General features: G+C 31.9%; 1 protein-coding gene across 1 annotated transcript in view; it reads right to left on the bottom strand.

The window, feature by feature from the left end:
• LOC118181837 (cell adhesion molecule Dscam1-like) overlaps nt 1–24,895 on the bottom strand; it is a 1,450,682-nt gene that overhangs the window by 127,280 nt on the left and 1,298,507 nt on the right. Inside the window, exon 13 of the mRNA XM_085816862.1 lies at nt 14,160–14,307. Coding sequence (XP_085672988.1) covers nt 14,160–14,307 — 148 coding nt within the window. The remainder of the gene's footprint in view (nt 1–14,159; nt 14,308–24,895) is intronic.

A 24,895-nucleotide genomic window follows, 5' to 3' on the forward strand; every position in this document is an offset into this window, starting at 1 on the left:
TCTCTTTCCCCTCTATATATAATATTCAATTAATGTAAATTTCAGAAATTTCTAAAATTTAAATTTACTCAAAAAGCTTAAAGATTAAATTTACATCATGAGAAAATGAAATGCCACAAGTCTTGTATTTTCAGAAATGTTTTTTTTTTAAACAATGCCATATAGTTACGCAATTATTTCACAAACCGCCGAAAACGACTGATGCTGATGAACATACATATTGAAGACTTAAAGGTCACAAATAATTTTAATGTATTTGTTGTGCTGATCTCAGGACTCTTATGAATGTTGTTCTGTCAGGTAGTACAGGAATCTTTCGAAACACTGACTTGAATATACATCCAACAAATTATGAACACTGATATTACTGGTATATATTAATTATATTAAAGCATGTGTGTATTAGTATTTACTAAACTGCACACAATATTAGAGCTCCGTGAATAACAAGACTTAAGTAATTAAGAATTTTGCACTGTAATTATATCAAACATGAGTTAAATTAAAAATTTAATTTCATATCACATATTACTTAGAATAAAATAATAGTATCATTGTTGAGATAAAAATGTTAGTACATTTAAATTTAAATAAATATAAAACTATTTTACATTATAAAACATTTACAAATTAAAAAAAATGTATGAAACTATTTCTGTGAAGACATATAAAAATGCTATTTATCTATATGGTATTTCTCCCGTCTCCCTAGTGTGCCGGCCCGCCAGCGGCCGAGCGGTAACGTCGCTGAAACCTGGTAGTTCGGTCCGAGGTTCGAATCCCGCGAACGGGCTATCTGCATTTGTGTTTTCGTGGTTTTCCCCATGTGTAACGTGCATACAAGCCAGTTCCCTTAAAAAGTCCTCCACGAAGGCATCCCTTCCTTAACCCATTAGCCGCTGGTGTTGCGTTGACGCAACGGTCAAAATAAATGCGTATATAAATCTAACTACCTAAGATATTTTATACCAGCAGATGATTTTGTGTAGGGAATATTATGAAGATTATTTTTGTAAAAAATATTTGCCTTCAACAATCATTTTGTTTATAATAATTAATCTCATACTTTAAGCAAAATTTTCGACCTGGTATTTTTGCTGAAAATATTTAACGAAAGAATCGCCGTCTTTATGAGTGATCTATTTGTAGTCAAGGTCACCGTTTATCAGAACATTACATCAGTCAGATGTTTATATTTGTGTTGGGAAGGAAGGGGAAACAGGTGTTGCGTTGACGCAACTTCAGCAGGAAACGGGTAGTCAATCTCCTTTTTCTCTCATTCCTTTCGATGTTCTGGTTGTTTAAAAATGCCTAGAACGAGGTATCTTACATTAGAAGAAGCCCTTCAAAGATTTTTTGATGAAGAAACAGATGATGATAATGTTAATAATGACCAGAATGAAACTGATATTGTTGTTGATCCTCAAGAAATTGCAGAGGCTAGTGATGAAGAAGAAAGGAATGGCAATGCTTTAAATAATGATAATGATATTTTACCAAAGGATACTGCTGGGGAAGTTGAAATTCACGTAAGAAGTAAGTTTCAGCCTTCTAAAAGCAGTTATAGTCATACTAAAACGTTTAAAAAGCAGAAGACTGAAATCTTGAAGTGGATAAAAAAGAAACTGTTAGTTATGTCTCAGGAAAAACATGAAGAAAGAGATAAAAGCGAAATTATAAAAGACAAAACACAAGGTAAAATTAGTGCACAGATTTTTCGATTTTTTTTTTTTTTTTTTGGTTTAGACATTTACTCTCTTCTCGTTGAACAGACAAATATATACGCTCAAAAGAAAAAAAAATTGCCCAGAATTTATTGCATCTAAAGCTTATATGAGAAGATTTATTGGAATATTAATTATTGCTTACAGAATAACATTCTTTACCTCAAGAAAAAATGTATTGGTCTTTTGATAAGGACATTTCTGTTCCTGTTGTACGAGAATTGATATCACCTTTGCAGTACAGGAATATGAAGCAGAATTTGCATTTGACAATACTGATAAATTATATGAGGTGAGACCGTATCTAAACTTACTAAATATCACCACTTTTTACTACTGGAAATATAAAGTCTCTTTTAGATTTCAGACGCGAGAATGCATTATTCCTTTTGCAAACTCCGATTGAGAGTGTAGAATTAGCCAGAAATAGATCAGCAACAGGAAAACCTAGTAAATTCAGCATTCAGAAACCATTGCATGGAGATAGTAGACATTTTATCGTAAAGTCCGTTGATAACAAAAGATTTCGTTGTAAAGGTGCCATAAGCAGACTGTTTATAGATGCAAAGTATGTAATGTAACTTTACATCATGATTGTAATGAAGCTCTTCATGCTTGAATTTTTCAAATGAAATAATCTGTATTTGTAAAAGAAATACAATGTATATTTTAATATTAAATTAATTACAAGTAAAATTATTTGTAGATTTATAAAACGTTATACAGCTAAAAAGTAATCCTGCGCTCCACTCGAAACATTACACGAGTACAATCCTACTCACTAAACATCCGTAGTCTTATTCCGCTGACGTTGCGCGAACGCAACACTCGCTTTTCCCACAGGTAAGAGCCTTTTTTTAATTTTCAATGTAATTTTTTAATTTTCAATCTAAATTTATGTTATAAATGCTCAATTTAATATTTGTTATTGTTTTCATGAGAAAAGAAACATTCCTTGTAGTTTTGGCGGTTAATGGGTTAAGGCAGATAGCCCTCGAGTGCTTTGCCGTAATCTAATAAACCAAAACCAAAATCCTAGTGTGCCTTCGTGGTGTAGTCGCTCTGCACGCTGGGCCGGTATTCCAGAGATTCGTGGTTCGATTCCCGGCGAACGCGGTTGCTAATTTTTCATCTCTTCGGCTATCCAATTAAACTATTGTCTCTACATATCCTAAGAATCTTTTATATGTCTTCACAGATTGATCTATCTTTTCGCAGAGTGAAATTTAGAGCATTTCTAATTGACCTGAATATTAGCAATTAGAATCGCTGAGGCATCAGGAAAGGCATGAGCAGTAATGTGACATGAAATGGGCATCTGAGATATTTTGACATGTATCTTTGATAGATTTAATGACCTTTTGAAATTGTTCTCCTTGATTTTCACTTCAATTCTTAACGTTTAGTTTTTTGTGGTGTGGGGGGGGGTAGGAAAGAGCTGACCAAATTCTGTAATAGTGGCATGTAATGTGCGTTTATACTCGTGTTTCAGACAAGTTTAAAGAAATCGGACAGCATGTTCTGTAATTATTGCAAGTTGTCTGAATTGTGTTTTTCAAGATTTGATGAGCAACAGCCATACATGAAATTTAATCCTGTTTCTGAATTTATGAAATGCGAATCTTTTAGAAACAGCCTTATAAGACTTTATGCGGGATCACAAAAAAATTCAACTGCCAGTTTTCGTTGCGCAGGTCAGGCAGTTTACTTGATAATCACTAAAGCACTAACAGTCTAAGTCCAAATTTATCGTAAATTGTTCCAGCGCTCCTATCGACGACAAGATAATTTTGCCTTTGTCAACCAAAGATTGTCGAAAGGCGCTTACTAGCATTTTACTCTCCAACAACTACATCTTTTCCCGAAAGCAAATCCAATAGTCATATATATATATATATATATTATATGTTGTACACTGCGAAAAAAAAAATATGGGCCAGTTCTATATCTCCCGTTCTACTGGGCCGATCGACGAAATTCAAATTGCTTTTTCATGTCTCGAAAGCGCGACTTAGGATATATATTGGATTTATATATAGCATTGTTCTAACATTGTTATTTTGACACAAAATGAGATCTTTTTTTTTAAATAACATACTAATTTTTTTCATATTTCCATTCCACGAATCAAATTATGCCTAACTATTAAATTTTGTTCGAAATTTATAGAGAAATTTAAAAATATAACTTGGCGCAATTTTTTCAGTTTGCGCCAAGAATAATTTACTTGGCGAACTTCTTAATATATGGCTACCTAATTTCTTTTCTCTTCCATTCTGCATTAGCGAAAAAAAATCACGGTGTTATAACTTTTTTCATTGTGCATGAGAGCAAAAAAAGTTACACCGTTTCTACTTTCAAACAATTTTAACAAAGTGCTTAAACCACATTTGATGTTTTATCACTTTCAACAAATATGCCAAATTTCAAAACGAGCCAACGTATATAAATTCACGGATATCTTCTGAAATTTTGAATAAAAAACTATAATTTTTGTAGGTATGTTTAGAAATACATCTGCTTTAAGATGATGGTAAAAGTTGCATAGCTTATTATTGAAAATTGTTTCGAAAAATTTATAAAAATTATTTAAAAATACAAAGTTTAAAAATAATTTATAAAAAAAGAACGAATTTTATTTGGAATGAACCTAAATTTCGAAATATCAAAGGAAAAATCAAGTAAGTTTAATAGAAAAAGAGATATTAATAAATATATAACAAATTCAGTTAACATTGAGAAGCTAAAATTTTGATTCATAAATTTGCAGTTAACATCCAATTAGTTAATGATGTATAGTAATATAAAAATATCTTTACTTTAATTACTTTTAAGTCAATAGAAATTGTTGGTATTCTTGGTTTAAAACTTGTAAAAAGGATGCCTAGAAACATGTTCCTTTTGTCCTTTTTTAGCTACATTTTATATACTTCAAGCCTAAATCTCGCACGTTATTACATCAAATAACCGAATTAATCGGAATGCAATCGAATTTCCTGCATTTGTATAAAAAACACATTTTGCATTCTATTTGGAGATACTTCTTAGTGTTATCTAGATAAATATCTCTCTCTCTATCTATCTATATATAGTATATATATTAGTATCTGAGGTGTTTATGCCGCATTTCTAAAGCTGATTTTTACGAACCAACATTATTTTAAAATCAACTTCCAACGATATACTCAACGCTATTTTCCAAAGCATCAGAATTTTTTTACATTCAACTCTTTCTAGGGAAGCACGGGATTAATATAAATTTGTAGAGAGAGTATATTAAAATATTTCAATTAATTAATATTTTAATAATTAAAATTACCAAATGGTCCGAAAAAAGCAGAAAATAAAATTACATGTAAAAAGATTAAATGCTATATACTGTCATTTTCAATGCTAGAAGTTAATAGTTATTAAGATTTCTGTTAGAATAAAGAATTCATAATACACTATACTGCAATTTTAGCAAATTCTTTGAATAGAAACTAAACTTAGAATTTTGTTATTGAATATGCTTTAAATGCTAATATCCAGATACTTTGTTTTTCTTAGAAGGATACTTCTAAGAAACAAAGTTACAAAAAAGATAACAAGATACAGAGTTTGTTTCGATATATCGAAATAAACTTTGTTTAAATACATAATGGCAAATATCATTTTCTTAGTACCTTGAACATGCGCATTTGTTTTCTCGTGCTGCAACAGTTCGACACTGAACGCGAGTTATTTAATCAAGTTCTTTCGTGCTTTTAATGTAAAATGGCAATTCTGCGGTTTTAGGATAAAGTGTTTGAAACGAAAATATGGACTTGATGATTGAAGATAACGTGCCTAAGAAGTAAGTATGGTCTTAGTGAATAATAATGAGAAAAGTAACTTGTTACATCAGAAACTATTCTAAATGGTTTTATCAAGCGCTCCATGAAATGCAATTTGTTTTGCAAATAATAAGGAATTTTCTACAGCGCGCTAATAGATAGATTCAGGTTTGTAATTTAAAACCAAATGGGCTTGTAAAATTGCGTGTAAATATTTCATTACATTTTATAAAGTATTATGCAATTAAAATAGTCCATATTATTTACATTAATAGCAAGAAAATAACAAATTGTGTAAAAAATATTTATTAATTAATTTAATATTATTATTATAAACTATATAAGTAGCACATTCCTTCGTTCCAGAAATTATTCCACTAATTTGTGAAAAGTAACATTAAAATGTTCCTGATTTCATTTACTTCTATTAATCGGTTATTATCAGAAGTTGAGAAATAAATAAATACGGAGAAATTAATATTTTAAGTAATTAGCGAGAAGTAAAAGTAAGGACGATTTAAATCTTCTTAAATAAAAGTTACATTAACGTAACAGTTATTAAAAGTACTTAAAAATATGCTACTGCTAGTTGCCTTTATCAGTTCGAATAAGTTTCTAGAAATTTTAATTTAGGAAGAACGAGAATAGTGTTTTAAAATTTCCTAAATGCACAGACATTCAAAGCGGAGGATTTGAGAGATCCCTTATGTTTCAAGTATCCCCTATCTGAGAAACGATACTTGAGGAACTATAGATTTCTTTTCATCAGCATTTCGGATGATGTCGAGAAATGGGATTTGCTACATTGCGCTTTCAAAGTAGGGGAGAGAAAAATGGCATGTTCCATATAGGATTGGCTACTTGTTATATTACGTCATATCACTGCTCTGCGATTCTTTAAAAAAGCAGCAAGTTTTCTGCCTCATAAATCGGTAGCTTTTGCAGCCGCCCGAAAAGTGATGGTTAGAGTTGTCGTTCTAAAGAATTTTTTGTAATGGCTGTACTTTTATTTTGGCTGAACAAAGGGATATATTACTTTTATGACTTACTACCGCTGAAGAACTTTTCAAGAGTGTAATTTTCAATGCGATATTTTCCCGACTTAGATTTATATAATAGCTGATTTAGTTTGGGTATGTTTTACCTACATGTGGCATGTATTTGGAAATGCTTTTGGTTATCAGAGTAGTTTGATAAATTTGTTCTTCAGATGTGAATCTAAACGTATATTTTTAGTTTGCTCTAAGTGTTACACAACAAGAAACAATCCTACGTTAAATAAACGATATCTGAATACATATGATTAAATGTTAATAGCATGTAAATAGGTTAATATTCTTCATGATTGTTGAAACGAAACTTTGATGTAATGAATCAGTAGTAATTCCAGATGTAAAGAAATGTATTTGTATCAGTGTATTATACATTAATTCAACATCAAGAGAGCGAACTGGCATTCATTGGCAGCATAGGTACATTATCATATACGTTAACATAACGTTTTCACTTTGTAAGTGGATCGGTGCGAAATAAAAATGAAGAGAGAAATTAAAATGATTTCACAAAATGTGTTTCTAAATTCGGATGCTTCCAAAATACGGTTTATTCAATATTTTATTTTTACTTTGTTGACCAGCTCGCGAAGTCAAACTACAAGTTAGATCATATGTATAACTGTGTTTTATAATGAACTTCCTTGTGTAAAGAGCCGGAAGAAAAATACACAAAAAGCAAAGTGCTTGCTCCCTATAATTTTCATTTTCTGTAGGAGAAAATTAAGTGCTACGTCGTTTTTCAAAACTATATTAATTAGTTCTCGGTAACTGTCTGCAGTTTAACTACGTAAGAACATCAACATATTTTTAAAGGAATTCCAATTGGCAGAATTAGAAAAGGAATTACATTGTTTAGATATCAATGCAATTTAAACTGCATGACCAGTTTCTAACAGTTTTAATTTGTGGGAAAAAAAAAAAAAAAGGTTTTCCTTAACCTAGGATCTTCCTTAACTAATGTTCAAGCAATGAGTCTCTCGTTACAAGATGCATTATATCTTCTTTGAAAACTGAGATTTCAAACTCGTACTGCTTCGGACGAAATGTGCCCAGAAAGTGCCTTTTTTAAAAAAATTCTCAATCGTTAACTTTGATATTAATACCTGTGTTTAAATGTTTTGAAAATTAATATCACAAACAAGAAAGTGTAAAGCAAACTGAATAAATGTTGCTTACGCTTGTATTGAGAAAAGACAAAAAAGGCCATAATATCCGTAAAACGATTTATCGTATAAACGCTCAACTAATGTCCGCCCTTTTTTTACTAAAATTTTATCATTAAAATGAAGGTGAGGACATTACATGAGTCGTTCAAATGTAGCGCTTTTTCTCGTGAGTAGTTTTGGGTATACATTTCATTTCAAACAGTCTAGTTAAGTTCTAAGTGGAAAAAAATGGCATAAGTAATAAAAGTATCAAATTTAAAGTTGTCTAATAGCTACCTAAAATTTATAAACTCACGTTATACTCACTCCACATATATAGCACAAATTACCCATTTACGTTATCAGCACTCGGTGCGTATTAGTTCGCACAGGAGCACAATATATAGAGGCACAAATTAACAAACACTTTAAATTTTAATATTTACTTTTACAGAAATTAAATAAACGTTGGTTCTTTTACTACCTTGCACACATTCGTTTAAAAAAATCTGTTCTGACTCACTTGAAAATGAAATCAAATGTATGAAAATCCATTTTGTTTCATCATTCGACGCAACGATCCTTCACTCGCCTTTAATTGCAATGCAGGAATGTCTGCTTCTCGTGCTGCAGCAAGTGCTCTTATTTGGCACATTTCCCGTGTTACTGCTTACTCTTGAGCACAGATATCATGAACATACGCAACGACATTTTTCAAAGTTCGGAAGTTTACATTTCGAACTACGAAACGTACGTCCTGTTTTGATCGTTGCAGCCAGCTGATTACGCTGTTTGCTCCATTTAGGCACACACTTTTTCGTCCACCTTATATACTCTTGCTGCTGCTCCTTTTCCATTTTCCTGCGCAAATTCTACGACTTTCAGTTTAAAAGCCGCCGTATAGCTGCTGTATTTTCCCATTTCAAGCACGCTACTTGCTAACTACCACAAATTCCAAATGATACTGTGAATGAAAAGAGAAAGTTTCAAATATCCGAATGCTCCAAGGAGGAAGGAGGGGAAAGTAATTTCATTACAAAACAGTATTTTCTGGAAGCTAGTGTGGTGACAACCTCTTTGGACTGTCTTCATTTATTACCGCGTCTGCCGAGTAGATTGCTGGCGCCAATGTTATGAGTGAATAACAGCTGCACCAGAATCCAAGAAAAGTATCTGCTTTCCATCCTGGTACCAACCAAAGACAAAACGAATCCATATTCTTTCTTTAAAGATGCGTATTGACTAAAGGGAAAAAGGCGATGCTAAAAAATATATAAAGTAAGACATTCTTTAGTTTTTGGGGTGCGGACATTGACCGGGTCCTTTTTTTACATAAATTTTATCTGTAAAGTTGGGTTGCGGATATTACAAGAGCGTATACGGTATTTCGAAACTGTGCAGCCTAATGGAGAAATTCTGATTTCATAATCGATATCAGCACTGCATAATATATAAAAATTCTTAAAAATGATTTTCTTCCACAATCTTCCTTGTTATCTATGTAAGATAAAATAGATGTAACTGTAAATTATACTTTAAATTAGTAATGTATTCATGCCTGCAATGCGATAAAATCTCAGTTATCAGTCTGTAGGGTTTATATTTATTTTAACTAACATTTATTTTAAGTTTAAACTATCTTTCCTGTCAAGCCTTACTTTCCCCTGGAATTGCCAATGCCAGAGTATGTAAATTTTAGTAGAACGCGCAAGGATTCAAATTATCAGCGGAAGTATTCTGAGTTAAATAGAAAGGAAACGAGTTCGAAAGGGTGCTTTTCTTGCTTCACGAGTGTGGAGGTGGCTAGTTAGAAATTGAAGAACCACGCGTTTCGGCCTGTGTGCTTGCCTCGGCAAATTGTTAATCTTTCAACGTAATATTCAGAGTTTGCTGAATTATCAGCGGTATTTTAGAACGCGGTGAGGTTAGTTACGTTTAGAAAGCCTCGTAGTTAGTCACTTGTTACTATTCTTTTCTTAGTTTCTTATTTTTATTTTACCGCCGGGTCGGCGTAGTTTGTGAGCGTCAAGAGCACGCATTTGTAATTTCTAAAGTTGAATAAAAAGGGATTTAAACCCTTCTCAAGACTTTGGTCTATTTCCAGTTCTCAGCAGTCACCACTTTGTTGCGTGCAGGCTGGAAGCGAGCAACTTTACAAGTTTAAAGAAAATTTTTACTTTAAACACCACAACTACTAACTGCGCAGTTTTTTTTCTCTCTTTCATTGATGGTGGCAAACGGGCTCCACTTCGTTTCCTTGTGACGATGGATGAAAATTCCCATTATAGTAAAATTGTGGTTTGCATCAGGCGTCCGAGAATGATGTGAACTGCAAATATGTTCATAAATAAATTAATGTGTACTTTTCTTCATAGTTGTCTCCTTCATTTCTTTTTTGTGAATCTACGCATTAGAATCTCCATATGTGACTATGACGCAGGTAAGCAGCTCATCGTTTAACGGCTGTTTTCTAGATCTGTGCTGCAATCTTCTATTTATCCTGTCTCCCACTCAAGATTATCATATTTATAATTAGTTGAATGTTATAGTTAATCAAATACAGTTTAAGAACACAAAATGAAAAATCGTTTCAGCTTCATTATAATAATGAATATGACGCATATTTTTTAAATCTGACGGTCACACAAGAAGAAATATGAAATTTAAAATAGTTTATTCTTATCATGCAACTTAAACTAAGCAGATGCTGACTAGCTAAAACTGCTAGGCTAATTCCACTGGAAAATTTTTGGATTTCACATGATTTTTTGGTTTTTAATTATAAATAATGTATAATAAGATATGAGGATTAAAAATTTTTTGAAAAAAAGAACACAATTGATTAAAAAATATATATTTTAATTTCATTTTCTTTCCTGGGAATAAGAAAGAATACATTCTTTATCTGTTTATTTTTTCTTAGGTTTCCCAATCATGCAAAGTGTAATCATTTGCCTTCCACCTACGCATCATTAACTAAAAGATATACAGCTGATCGGAGTAAAAGCGTGGCTCGTCAAAATATTTCTGTATCATTATCTTCAATCGGAATGCAAATGATTAGCACTTCGACAGAGAAAATACGGTTTCAGATCATTTCCACCATGCATTGCAGTCTGTTTGCTTTCATTGAGAATAGTCTTCTCCGTATGGATTTGCATCCAATTAAGTAAATGAATTTACATATGTCTTTTTTTTTGTTTATTTATATCATAGTTTTAATTTCCACGCTGAATTTGATTTAGTAAAGGCAGGACATTTTTTATTTATTTCGTTTTTCATATCCCTGCAAACGCACCTAAAATAAAATGCATGACAGCTCTTGTTAGTGTTATTTCTTTTTTTCTGGCTAAAATAAAAAAGGGTATTTCAAACCTTGAAAAAAATCTATTCCCCCTCCCCCTTTTTTACTTTTAGAAAAAAATTCAATAACAGGATAGGAAACTGTTCTGCATAATTATTTATACTCACAATTATATTTATGCATCGAACTGATTATTAGGATATGAAAACCAAACTAATGTCTGGAAAAAAGAAGTGGAGGAACCCATTAATTTATGGAAGATTTCTGACAGAATGTTGCTAAAAATTTCATTTAAAAAGCACCTCCTTACGAAAGAAACTTTTAGAAAGAAAATAATAAGTTGGATCAAAAGAATCTACGAAATTAAATATGAAAGGCGTACCTTATTTATAAAAGCTAAAACAAAAAATAATTTGGTATTTATAAAAGAAATTTAAATTCCGTCTGTTTTCTGAAAATTTAGATTGAGTGTTAAAAATGTTCATAAAGGAAGCATAATAGAATATAAAATTATGCCATGGCAATATGCCTTTCTGATGAGCATCATTCCTAAAAATGGCTTTCAGCAGTCACTTACATAACGCTAAACGTTCTATCCAATAGTATTAAAATCAAAACTTTGAAAATCCATAACATAACTTGACAGAAGCAGCTTCTGTTTAAATATTTAGAACCCTTTAATTAATTTATAATATTTGAACAGAATTATGTCTCTATACCTTTTTCCATTGAGACAAGACATTGTTCCCAAATTCTAAAATTCTATATTCACAGACGTGATATTGAGGGATTGCTCCCACCTCATCATTCGCCAGCATGTGATCGGCAAGTACAGGTAGAATTAAGGCGGGACACCCGAATTTTATTATTGGTCGTATAGTCCCACCACACTACGCATATATGCCCCAATTTTTGAAGGGGACCACACCATGGACGATTTGAAGGTCTCCCATCTCTCTCAGTTTCCACCGCCAACTTTTCGGGAGGAATACTGTTCTCCGTGTAGTTTGAGAGACACCTTGCGGCGTAGACATTAAACAAACATCCTTATTTTCTTCGGGATATGATCTCGGGCCCATCGGTATGGCAAACAGTATGATTATACCGCCTGGGCCGCTGCGTGATCGTTAAAGGTAGAGGCAAATGTGGAAGATGCATCAGTGCATCTCTAATTCACCGCCAGGCAATGCCTCTATCTGCTAACAGTTCTGAGCACCCAGCGGTAGTAATTATCCACAATGAACCTTCAGCTATACACCTTACTACAATATTACTTGGTACACTGATCAAGCTAATTCGTTCTTACTTGTACGGCAGTACACAATGTTTAATTCTGAAACAACATAGTTTTAAATGCAGTTATAAATATTGCCCTAATACAAATATTTTTAATATACGATATAATACTGTCTAAATCATAATATAAAATTACCGTAAATAATAAGAACCAAAATAAAATACAGTACTAAAACCATATTTAATTTTAGAACTACTGTAGCAGGTCAACAATGCTATTAGTAATAGCAGTTTAATGTGCTTTTGTGTTACTTGACGCAAGTCCGTACCTTCACTCGCTAGTTTGGTCATGATAGTGCTGATTTTTTTCAGCTGAAGCTGGAGTTTTAATGCTGCTGAATTTATTGATTAAGACTGTTGTCTTTTAAAATTATAATCAGTATTTTGAGGATATTCCAGATGCAGTTCCTTAGTCATTAAACATTGGAAGACCTAGTGGTCTGGGTCTCCTCGTTCCCTACATATGCATATATTAGACGATGAACTAATCGAAGAAATATGTAAGGCAGAGGTCATGACCTGCTACATACTGGGTAAGAAACAAGTTGAAACTTGTAAACTGAAACGTTTAAGAAGATATTTTGTGTTCTTCTCCCTTCTGTGCAGTGTTCTATTCTTGTTGCCAGCTCTCCAGTGCTATTTTCTTCAATTTGTTCTTTAGATAAGAGTGCGGCCAAGATTTGGTGGCAAATGAGCCTATTTGCATTTGAGCTATTTGTTTTGAAAATTCATCCACCTTCTCATGTACGTGCTGGCCGATTTCATTTCCTCCGTCCCAATTTGGTGGAGCGGAATAGAGATAATATATTATTTCCTATTATGCATATATTGTGAATTGCAGTGTGATAGAGTTAAATTTTATTCATTTGCAGTGAGCTTGTTTTTGCAGGTTTTTATACGATATTTAAAATTTTACATATATAACTGGACAAATCTTTTTTCGACTTTAGGCATAGGTAAAATTTATGTATAAGTCGTTAAATAATTCTTTTGAAGACTAATCAACTTAATTAAAAAATATGACATTCTTTGAGGTAGATTTGTTTTTCAACTATTCAGATATGTTTTTCAAAATCTTGTTAAAATATGGTTATGAACATGAAAATAATCTTATTGCTTGATTTACTATCACAGTGAATATTTTTAATTTATTAGCACATATTATTTTTAGCCCAGAGCGGCGAGTTAATCTTATGCTAACAACAAAAAACCTGTTTCTCTACCAACGAATAATGAGATTAAGAAGCAGAAGGACTGAAAAATGTGAACAAGTATTGTGATCTAAAGAAAGCATTTTTAATTCAATGATTTGAGATGTTTTTACATTCTTCACTTTTATAACACATTATCGTTTGATAAACTTAAAAATAACGTTGAAAGAGACACAAGTAACACATAAAAGATTGCGCTTTTTATAAAGCGAATGAAATCCGGAAATAAATTTACATGCGTGTTGAATATTTTTCTCTGATAACATCCTTCTAAAATAATTGCCATGTACTTCTGAAGATGAATTTTTACAACCACTGTTTTATTTTTTTATTCAACACGCACTGATAATTATATTATTGAATTTTTAATAATTATGCGTTTCTCAACTTACACGTTTTTGACGTGTTCAACTTATAATATAGTGAAGGCTGAAAAAAAAGATCGCAAAATTAATAAATGGTGAAATCGTATTTACATATAACATTTCCCATTACACAAATTTTCTTCAACGTTTACGCCATAATTAAATATATTCGCTCAGCAAATTCTCCGAAGAACAGAGCAAAATACTTGCATATTTTTTAAGTTATATTTCAGGAATTCCTTACCTTCCACGTTTGTTTATGTCAATTAAAGATTTATCCTTTTGCCAAGTGATAACTATTGGACCATGCCCAGTTGCAATGCATCTTAAAGTCGTATTTGATTCTTCTGTCACTGTCTTGGTTTGATATGGTTCTTTAAATTTTGGAGGAGCTGAAAAAGTATTATTTTATGAGTATTTACAATGACTATATATACCTTGCACGTACTATACATAAATTATATAATTAGATTCTTAATTTGCATAAAAATCATTTATTTGTTTCTAATTAAAAGACTTTTATTTTCATGCTACAAAAATTGAGTTTATATGATTTCTGTACACGTGAACCGGCATCCCTTTTTAATTAGTAGTGGAACTTATTTCTCATATATTTCTTTAAAATGCTGCCAATATAAAACATATAGTTCTTTCTGATGTTTAGTGGAAAAGTCCATTTATATAAATTCATAACATCTATATAAATATACATACATATATATAAATGCATTTATATATATCAGTATAGAATTGTAATGATAATAGTATATCAATAGTATATCATTACATATATACTATTGATAATAGTATATCATTGTATGATGTATGTATTGTAATGATAATAGTTTATCATTACAGAAAATTATTTTCATTCCTAAAATAAAGATGCTTACAGTAGCAAAATAGAACACATTTTAAAAATTTTCTATGTTTTCTTCAATGGTGTTAAAATTATAAACTAAGCTTTCTTAATTCTTTTAAATATAAGAATATTTTGAAATGAGTCTATACACTGTGTAACAAAATGAGCTTGAACTTGCCATTTAATGTAGATATTCCATCAGATGAATGTATTTAATCCTATATATAAGAGAGGTAAAGCAAAATAAATATTTTTTCCAGATTAAAACAATACATTCTGCATTCACGTATAGCATTTTGGCGGTAATATAATCTAGAATGAAAAACGATCTTAATTAAGGCCTTTTTTTTCAATTTATCAGGAAAAAAATTAATATCTCAGGATTTATGTAAGATACGTACTCGCAGATTTAAAAATAATCTAAACATATAAAATAAACACCCAATTTTAAGTAACCATTTTGTGGAATAACTATTAACTGAGAAGAACAGATTATATTTTTGAGCTAAAAATGCTTGAAGTTCGCTCTTAAGATTTCTTTACTAACAAAGTTAAGTGCAAGGTAAGTAAGAAAATAGTACATTTCTAATATTTTTGGAAACGATGGATGAATTGCAAGGAATCGGGATGAAATATTTATAGGAAATACGTCTCTTTCCCTCATGCTATTTCAAATTAAATCAAAATGCTAGAACATCTAAACACATTCGGCGTCATAATTTGGCTGGTGGTATTCCTTGTCTACTTTGATCAGCCGATATTGCTCTAGGTTTAGGATCTTCTTTTATGGTAAGCCATGACAACTAATGAATTTTGCGCCTGAGGTAAACGTTGAGTCATTGTTTAAAAGACTCCACTTGAGTTTGACACTGATAGAGACGAAAGACCATTAATGTATTTGAAATAGCCTGGCATTTTTGGGCATGCTCACACATGTTACACATGATCCATGCTCGACGTTGATGAAATATGCATTCTTACTAATAGAAGGAGCTTCCGACACCTTTTTATAAAACTACCGTCACACTTTTAGTATATGGTCAATAAAGAAGATGTAACATGTTCTTTTTTGTTCTTTATTTCTCCTTTACCGTTTACCTTTTACAAGTTCGGATTACATTCGCAGAAATATGGTTTTATACTATTTGCATAATTAGTTCTTGTGTATCTTTAAAACATGTGCAGGGAATTTTTCAGTCTTCTCGTGTATGCGTAGCTAGCTGGAGAGGTAGAGTGAAAGATAAATTTAGAGTCAAACAGTGAACTATTTGTAAATCAAATATTAGCAGCACAGTTGATAGAAGAGCGACAGAATGAAACTTTTGTATTACAGAGACGAAAAGCATTTATTTTCATCAGCATCGAAAAGAATAATAGTTTAAATGTTCATTTCAAATGTGTTATGTATTCAAATGAGTTTTGCTTCGTAAAAATCTATATTCTTGACGGATTAATTTTACGCTCAATAGTTTAAAAGCTTTTAAAAATTTTCTCTTTTCGAAATTCTTATTGAAATTATATATCCATTAAATTAAGATTTAAGACTGAGTAAGGAACTTCAAATTTTGACTTTCATAGGTTGAAAAGATTCTAGGTTAAATAGATCAAAGCAGTATCTTATTGTAAGGGTACAATCCTTGGACGTCGGTGTAGTATATATTTCACAGTTACTCTGAAAATTGAAAGCACTGAATGCGTAGAATTAAGCAGTATTTTTTCAAAGCAGATGATGATGCACCATCATTAATCAATAGCTTCACAGTAAATCATTGATTATGTCTTCATGAAAATCAGTTTTGTTTTTACTTGTAATTTTCAACCTTTACAGAAATTGGACCTTTACAGATTTATGACTACACAGTGCTAATGTCTGTGCTTGGAAACGTATACGTAATACATTTACTTGTTGCTATGGTTAGAAAATACACAACGCTCTCACGATTGGATTTATGTGGATTCAGTAACAGTTTAATCTATTTTATGATACTATTTTTTAGATGTGTAATATCTGACGAAATTTCAAATATTATTTAGTACAATACACAATATATATGAATATTTTCGACATAAAATATTTTAAATACTTCAATATCATAATAATTCTATAACATTAGGAATATTTTTTCATCGTTAACTTTTCCTCTCTTTCTACGCCGGTTACAAACCTCTTATTATAAGAAATCATATTTTTAACATTTGTTACGTAGTTTTGAGAGATCGTTTCCATTGCTAATTAAAACAGAAATGTTGAATATTCAAAATCAGGCAAAATTATGTCTTAGATTGATGCTCGTGTTTTAGAAAAACTCTGCGAGGAAAGAAATGCGTTCATGTTTAATGTAAGATATATTTATGATATCTTTATTTTCATCATAAATCTAAATTTTTTACGCTCTGGATTAGAAACGCATGTACATTGATTCGCATAATTTGAAGAGTGAATTCGCATAATTTTTCGAATTAAAAGAATTCCATCGAGATTTTAAAGGCCTGAAAACATGAAGATATACTTATGAGGCCTTATCAGAAAAATATAGTATGTAAATCACCATTTTCTATTCGAATTGTCTTATATATTTTGCACCATTTCGTGTGCCGTAGGAGGTCGACGAATATTATGACGAATCATCAGATTTTTGTAGAGACATTACGTATTTTTTGAAGCAGGCAAGATGAAAAATGAGCAAACGCCTTCGCCGGGAATCGAACCATGGACCTATGGAATACCGGCCCAGCTTGCAGAACCACTACACCACGAAGGCACGCTAGTAAGGCGAGACATACCTTATATCTTTATAATACAATTTTTTATTGATGGTTTAGTTTTCAGGTAAGTGCTTAAATAATAGGAAATTTCTTCCATATTTCACCAAAATATTTGTGATTTTCTTCTTTAGATTATTGCTTTCTTTCGGTAACAGATAGAGTCTTACTTTCGTCATCTCATAGTAATTTACGTTTAACGTTCTTGCAAGTTTAGATTAGCTTTTCATCACTGGTGACTAATAGATTGAGAAACGGATTTTTTCTAACTTTGAGAGGTGAAAAATACAAATTTCCATTCGTTGCCCGACATGTGTTGCTTAGAGTACGGACACAGTTTAGGTTCGTTTCCATAGATATTTAAACCCTAAAACTGTTAATTTGTTCTCACAGTCAGTGTAAGAAAAAAAAAACTGCGTTATTTATGGGACGTTGCAGGTAATTTCCGATTAAAACTATTCGCCATATAACCTATCAATATATCAAATCGCGTTTAGTAATTTACAGATAGCACGGTTAATTCGTAGGATGCTTAAGTAAATCTACCTGAGTTTTAATAGCAGAAATTCTTCGCAATATATTGTCATATACAAAGTCAGGTGTAAAAGTGTTTTTCAATTTTTAAAGTGATTTATTCGTCTTATATATTTTCTCTGAACAAGTAAAAAAAATTAAGCATTTTTACTTTAAAATAACTATTATTATTTAGGCTAATTGCTCTAAGATTTGTAGTTCAAGAATTTAGTAGGGATTAATCTCCTTGATTAGCTTAATAAATACACAGACAGAATTTGCTAAGTTCCGAAATAAGCATTCCTATTTCCAAAGTGAGCTTCGTGTTTAGAGCACTGATTTGTGGTTTGGTTTGGTTTACTAAGATAACGGAAAAGCACACTAGAGCTAACTGTTTAAGGGACAGGATTCCTTCGTGGAGGACTTTCTAAGGGAAACTGGCTTATACACGTTACACATGAGGAAAATCAATAAAACGCCCATGTAGCCAGCCGGTTTGCCTGGAATCGAACCCAGGTCAAACTACCAGTGTTCAGCGACTTTTCCACTCGGCCGACAGTGGACTGCTTATGTTTCTTATTAAAAAAATCTTTACTTTCATTTAGATTTATTTTAACGTTACTGTATCATATAATGTTAAAAATAATAATTGAATATTCTGCATGCGGCCTGTATTCATTTTTTTTTTCTGATACATGGTGCTGCACCATGGCATCATTATAAAAATCTCGCTGACTCAGTTTGAAATGCAGTTTAAAGCATTCTCCATTAAACGCAAAATTGACCTCATTTTTGTGATGTTTCATATCATTTTCTTTCAATATAACAAGAGTAAAGCTGAGTTTACAGTGCATTGCCTTTAGGCATCATTATGACGGATCCACTCTGAAAGTAGTTTTCTAGGTCTTCCAAAATCTCATAACTGAGAACTAAGTTTTGATTTCGCTCAAACTTCTCAGTGAATTAATCCTCGTCGGCAAATGCGGATGACAGTTTTCTGGATCTAGCAGAGTTTAAATATGGTAGAATGTGGCAGTTTCCTGACTTTGAGAGCATCTTAGTTTCATTTCACTGCAGCATCTTTTGGAGGCTTTATGTCACTTAAACTTCTATTCGCGTACAAGTTCTCAAAAGGCAGCGGCTTTCAAGGGATATACCATTAACAAAATGAAATTTGTTTGCATTGCATGATCTAAATAAAATCCGGAATGGAATATATTGTATTACATATAGTAGATCACGTGTAAAATAAAATCCAAAAGAAAAGTAAGCATGAAAACAAAAATTCTCTACAACACAAATAGTTTAATCATTATTGCTTTTTCTTAAAGACACAATCATTTGAGTGACTAACCAAGATAAATACCAGGCTCGTCGTCCATTATTAAATAAAAATCACATTAATTTAAAAACAGTTAAAAGCACGTAGAAGAATAGCACATATTATGTTTAAAGGAAATATACTCCTAAAGATTTAACTGGAATTTCAGTTTAATGTAGAAAACAATTTCATTTGGATTTGCAAATTAAGTATGAAAAACAAAACGTTGCAAATAACTGAAAAATAAACATCATTAGAAATGAAGAGAAAAGGGGAGTAAACAATTATATTTACAGGAAATTTTTTTAAACGCCATGCAGTTTAAATACGTGTAAGAACGTCATTGTGTGTTGACTTTTTTTGGTACATGTGTGTACAAAATTTATGCATTTTAGATTATGTACAATTAAATCGGTATTATTGTGAATTGAAAAACCTCCAATGTTCTATAATATACCTCCTATCATTGCCGTTTAGTGACGAATTTTTCCACAGACAGTTTTGTTTTAGACTGTTCATTTGGGAAAGTAATTCTTCAATCATTTTGCAAAAACAAGCAATTTTCCTTTCTTTTTAATAGACAGGGCACAATGATCCGCCTACGGTTAATTGTGAGTTAATTTTATTTCAGGCATTAGTATCATTTTTATGATATATACTTCTAAGAATTATAGTATGTACTCGCGTACCAGTCGCTTTCATTTTCTAACTTTATCGTGCAAATACAGGGAAGAGAAAATTATGCGAATATTTTGATTTCCGAAAGGCATGATTACGGTACGAACATAGCACTTAAAAGTAATCATGGATAAACTGTCAATGTAACTATCACAATATTATTTATTTAAGAGGAACCTACACTGCAATAAGATTACGTACTAATATTAGTATTACTAATATCTAATCAGATATCTTCATCTTTATTTCCTGTGTCTTGATTCTCAACCGCTCTTATTGCTATCCATTGCTACTCCCTTAGCCTCAAATCTTTAATGCTGCTGGAACTGCTGTGTCGTCTGTTATAGCATGGCAAGTCGCAGCCGTCGTCATCCTTGTTATCGTCTTCTTCCCACGTACGATAATTTTCAGAACCACATGAGCACCAAATATCTCCATTTTCTTGCAGCTCTTCACTGTTATTAATTCATCAATCAGAACCTATGTACCCAAAATCCTAGCGAAAATTAATTAGTAAGATGAAAACAATCACCAGCAGAAACTAATTTAGGAGCTGGCTTTTTGAATGTCTTCAGAAAGGAGAAAATGACGTGAATGTTACAGAAACAGTTACAGAAACTTGAGCTAAAATAATAAAGAGGAAAAGGGGAGTAAACATGGTGTTTAAAATATCTATTCATAGAGTCTTACTTATCAATAATTTCGTATAGGAGCTAATAAATTAATCAATTTGCTTTAATTAAAATCCTTCTGAATACTGCATTTTGTTTTTACAGCTGGTAACTGTTGCATGCATTTATTCATCACCGTTAGTATGTATTATGCAAAGTAACCTTACATGTGTCGTAAAAAAATCTAACATGTTTAATTAATTTAGAAAATTTTTATTGGAAATAATTTTTGAAACTTTCTTTAAAAATTATTTTCCTCCAGTTTATAATATTTTGTGTTTTGATGATCCATATTTTATCTGCACTTGTTTCAAGTTACTTTTATCTGCAGTTGTTTTTTCAAGTAATCATATGAGTGTACTTTCATAGTTTAGAAGCTTAGTAAATAAAATAAATCAAATAATTTACTTTGTTTAAGAAACATGGACAAATTGTTTCATAATTTAGACTAGTTAGCATGCAGTGAATGCAGAGTAAATACAGCTTTGTTTTCCATGAATGCCTAACTCATGATACATTCAATGAGACTTTATTTAAAGACAATGTTTTATTATTTTCAAATAAAATGTTACTTGTTTGACATTAATGTTCTGTACCATAGGGAAGATGAATAAAATATAACAAAGCAAAACATCAGAATAGCAGAAAAATAAACGGACTTAAATGCAGTAGATGGAGGTAGAACTAAAGCATAAATACATACAGTAAGCTTAAGAAATATAAAGTATTAAACGCATTATCAAGATAAACGTAAAAAAAGAATTTTATAATCCCATAGATGAAAAATGCAGTTTAAAGCGAAATAGTAAAGAGCATACGAACATATAAATACTCGGAAATATTTCGGGGGGAAAATGAATAAATGATAGAAAAAGGAAGAATTGAATTAATATTATATGTTACTCTGTACCGAAAGAAGGACACTGTTTTAGAATAAGAACAGTCGCTCTTCAGAACACAGTGAGACTCTCAGATGTTGACATTGCAATACAATATGAAAATGGTAGCATTTATTATGAAAGATATTGAGAAATATATATATAACAGAAGAAAATCTAACATGAACATTAAAGAGAAATCACAGTCGCAATAGCCCATATGCCCTGGTGAGCTTATGTACATGTGGCTTATAACCTGAGAAAAAATATGCGATATAATTGAACAAATAGATAACAATTTCAGTGCAAAAGCAAGAATTCAAAAAAGAGTTCAAAAAGGTTGATTCGTAATCATAGAAAAGACAGCTAAATAGAGAAAGATAACCCGCTAAAATATATACGTCAAAATGAAAGAATAAATAAACGAGAGATACAATAACACGCCAAACAAATATTAATTTAGAAGTCAAACAAAAAGAAATCAGAGTTATATTTTCAAATTTCTCAGGACTAGTTTCGACAGTTTTACCGAACCATCATTCTCAGCTGCAAAAGCGCAAATGAACGAGATAAGATATAATGATAATCTAAGAAAGCCTGTACAGGAAATAAAATACTGGCGCCATCTGTTGATGAAACTAGAACTAAAACACAATTTCTTTAAAGGCTGAAGGCAAAGACGGATTGGAATTAGGATCGTTAACTAGAACAGAAAGAATTTTTTTGAATGTGAAATGCCTCTAGAAAATCCAGTTCACCAATGGAAGATGTTGTTTGAATAATTGTGGCAGCAAAAAACAGAAAGTGGAATTTTCGGACCAACAATGTTGGGCAGTAGAAGGCTTCTGTGTTTCCTTTTTTCTAACATCAAATCTAATCAAAAACATTCCAGTCGCGTTTCATGAATTCTGTTAAACTGCAAGCTAGCCTTACTTCGGTGCATCATAAGGGATACACGTCAACAGTTGTCCAAAATTAAACATGAGCTCTATAAGCTTCATCTGGAACTCTCTAATTCATACCTAAAATTCACTGCCCTTGAACAAAAGTCTTTGTCCAGAACGGTGAGTGCAGTTAAATTCGAAAATTTTCTTTTACAGTCTTCCAGTTCAAGTAGTTAAAAAAAAAATCTTCCCATTGTAAACATTAAGCCAATAGTTGATATTTCTAATGTTAGTTTATCAGAAGAACAAGAGAGAATTCTAAAATATCAGTAAAGTTTCAGATTCACAGAAAGAAATGATTAGGCATCTTATCGCTGATAATGTGAAATTCAATATTAAACCTTTGAAACCAAATCTAAACGCGAGAAAAAGAGCTACAATGCGCGTAATTCATTCTAACCCCGGACATTATCATTTCAAAGGCCGAGAAAGGTGGCCAGATAGTCGTCATGGATAAGAACACATACATCGATGGCGTCACTAAACTTTTAAAAGAAGGACCATATAATCCGATCTCTAAAGATCCTTCACCTTCGTACCTGTCAAAAATAACTGCGATCAAATCTTCAAAAATCATTTCAAGTAACTTAAAACATTCGCTTATCCCATCTGTTGCGAATTGTGCCAGATTATATGCTCTACCCAAAATTCATAAAAGTGGTATTCCTTTCCGCCTATTGTATCAAATTTAGGTACTGCTACGTATCCGTTAGCTAAAGATTTTGAACTCTATTAGACAATAACATTTACAGCATAAAAAATTAAATACAGTTTGTAAAAAAGGTTAAAAACGTTTCTCCTAGAAATTTACTCAAATCATTCCTAGAAATTACTCTTGATGTAAAATCATTATTCACCGATGTTCTAGTGGAGGGTGCATTAACATGTCTAGAAACCAGACTTCGCGAATTTCATTCCTCCTGCATCGAAATTGATGAGCTAATTTCTCTCACTCAGCTCCGTTTGAAGCAAACGCATTTTGTTTTCCAAAATAAATATTACAAGCAAACTGAGAGATTAGTTATGGGAAGCCCCCTCAGTCCCATCCTGGCTGATATCTACTTGCATTATTATGAATCAAAATTGTTTGAAACTTTCAACAATGAATTCTATTGATCTTGCTATTCAGTCACTTTTGAACTTGCAATTCTGTACCGTTTCTCGACGTTCTGGCCACACGTAACACATCCAGCTTCAGTACTACGGATTTCCGTAAACCTTCATCGGTTTGCCTTCCACCACACTTTAAATCCTGTCATCCGACTGATCAAAAGTTAGCTTCATTTTATTCCTATGTTTTCCGTGCTCTTCAAGTTTGCTCCTCCAACCTATCCCTTGTTGAAGAACTAAATTATTTAAAAGCAGTAGGTATTGACAGGGGCTTTTCACCCAAAATTATTAATCAAGCAGTTAAAAAATTCTCATCTCAACATACCAAAAGACACACTCTTGTTTTAGGAGATTATAAAAATTATGTTGTTATTCCCTTCTTTCCATCAATTACCTATAAATATATTTTTCAGAAATATTTTTCAAAAATTTATAAATATATTATTATTAACACATATTTTTCAGAAATTTAACTTTCGGGTCGTTTATTCTCCTATCAATAAAGTTCCGAGTTCCATACTCAAGTACCTTATTCCGGATATGAATTTCTGGCATTTATAGGATTTCTTGACAGTGTGGTTTAACTTACATTGGCCAAACTAAGAGAGCATTAAAATTTTGCATTAAGGAATATGAGGAACATGTTAGAAAAAAGGAAACACAGGAGTCTTCTGTTGCCCAACATTGTTGGTCCGAAAATCACACTTTCAATTTTTCTGCTGCCAAAATTATTCAAAAATCATCTTCCATTGTTGAACTGGATTTTCTAGAGGCATTTCACATTCAAAAATATTCTTTCTGTTCTAGTTAACGACCCTAATTCCAAACCATCTTTGCCTTCAGGCTTTAAAGAAATTATGTTTTAGTTCTGGTTTTATCAACAGGTGGCGCCAGTAGCTGATCTCCTGTCCAGGCTTTCTGAGCTTATCATTATATCTTATCTTGTTCATTTGCGCTTTTGCAGCTGAGGATCGGTAAAACCATCGAAACTAGTCCTGTGGAATTTTAAAATATAACGCTGATTTGTTTTTTGTTGTTTGACTTCTAAATTAAACAAATGAGAGTTAGGTTGCAGAATTGCAGAGACGTTTTAGAGTTGAGGAAACCAGGGCACAATTGACTCGTTGCCTTTACCGGGATTTTAACTATTGATATTCTATATGTTTTCTGAGCCTTCAAATCACTTGCATCACTTACATGGGAGAATGTGCTACGTATTGAACGTTTGTCAGAGCAGAAA

This window comes from Stegodyphus dumicola, chromosome 5, assembly GCF_044657685.1.
Source record: "Stegodyphus dumicola isolate Sdum_Otavi_A_Nest chromosome 5, ASM4465768v1".
NCBI lineage: Eukaryota > Metazoa > Arthropoda > Arachnida > Araneae > Eresidae > Stegodyphus > Stegodyphus dumicola.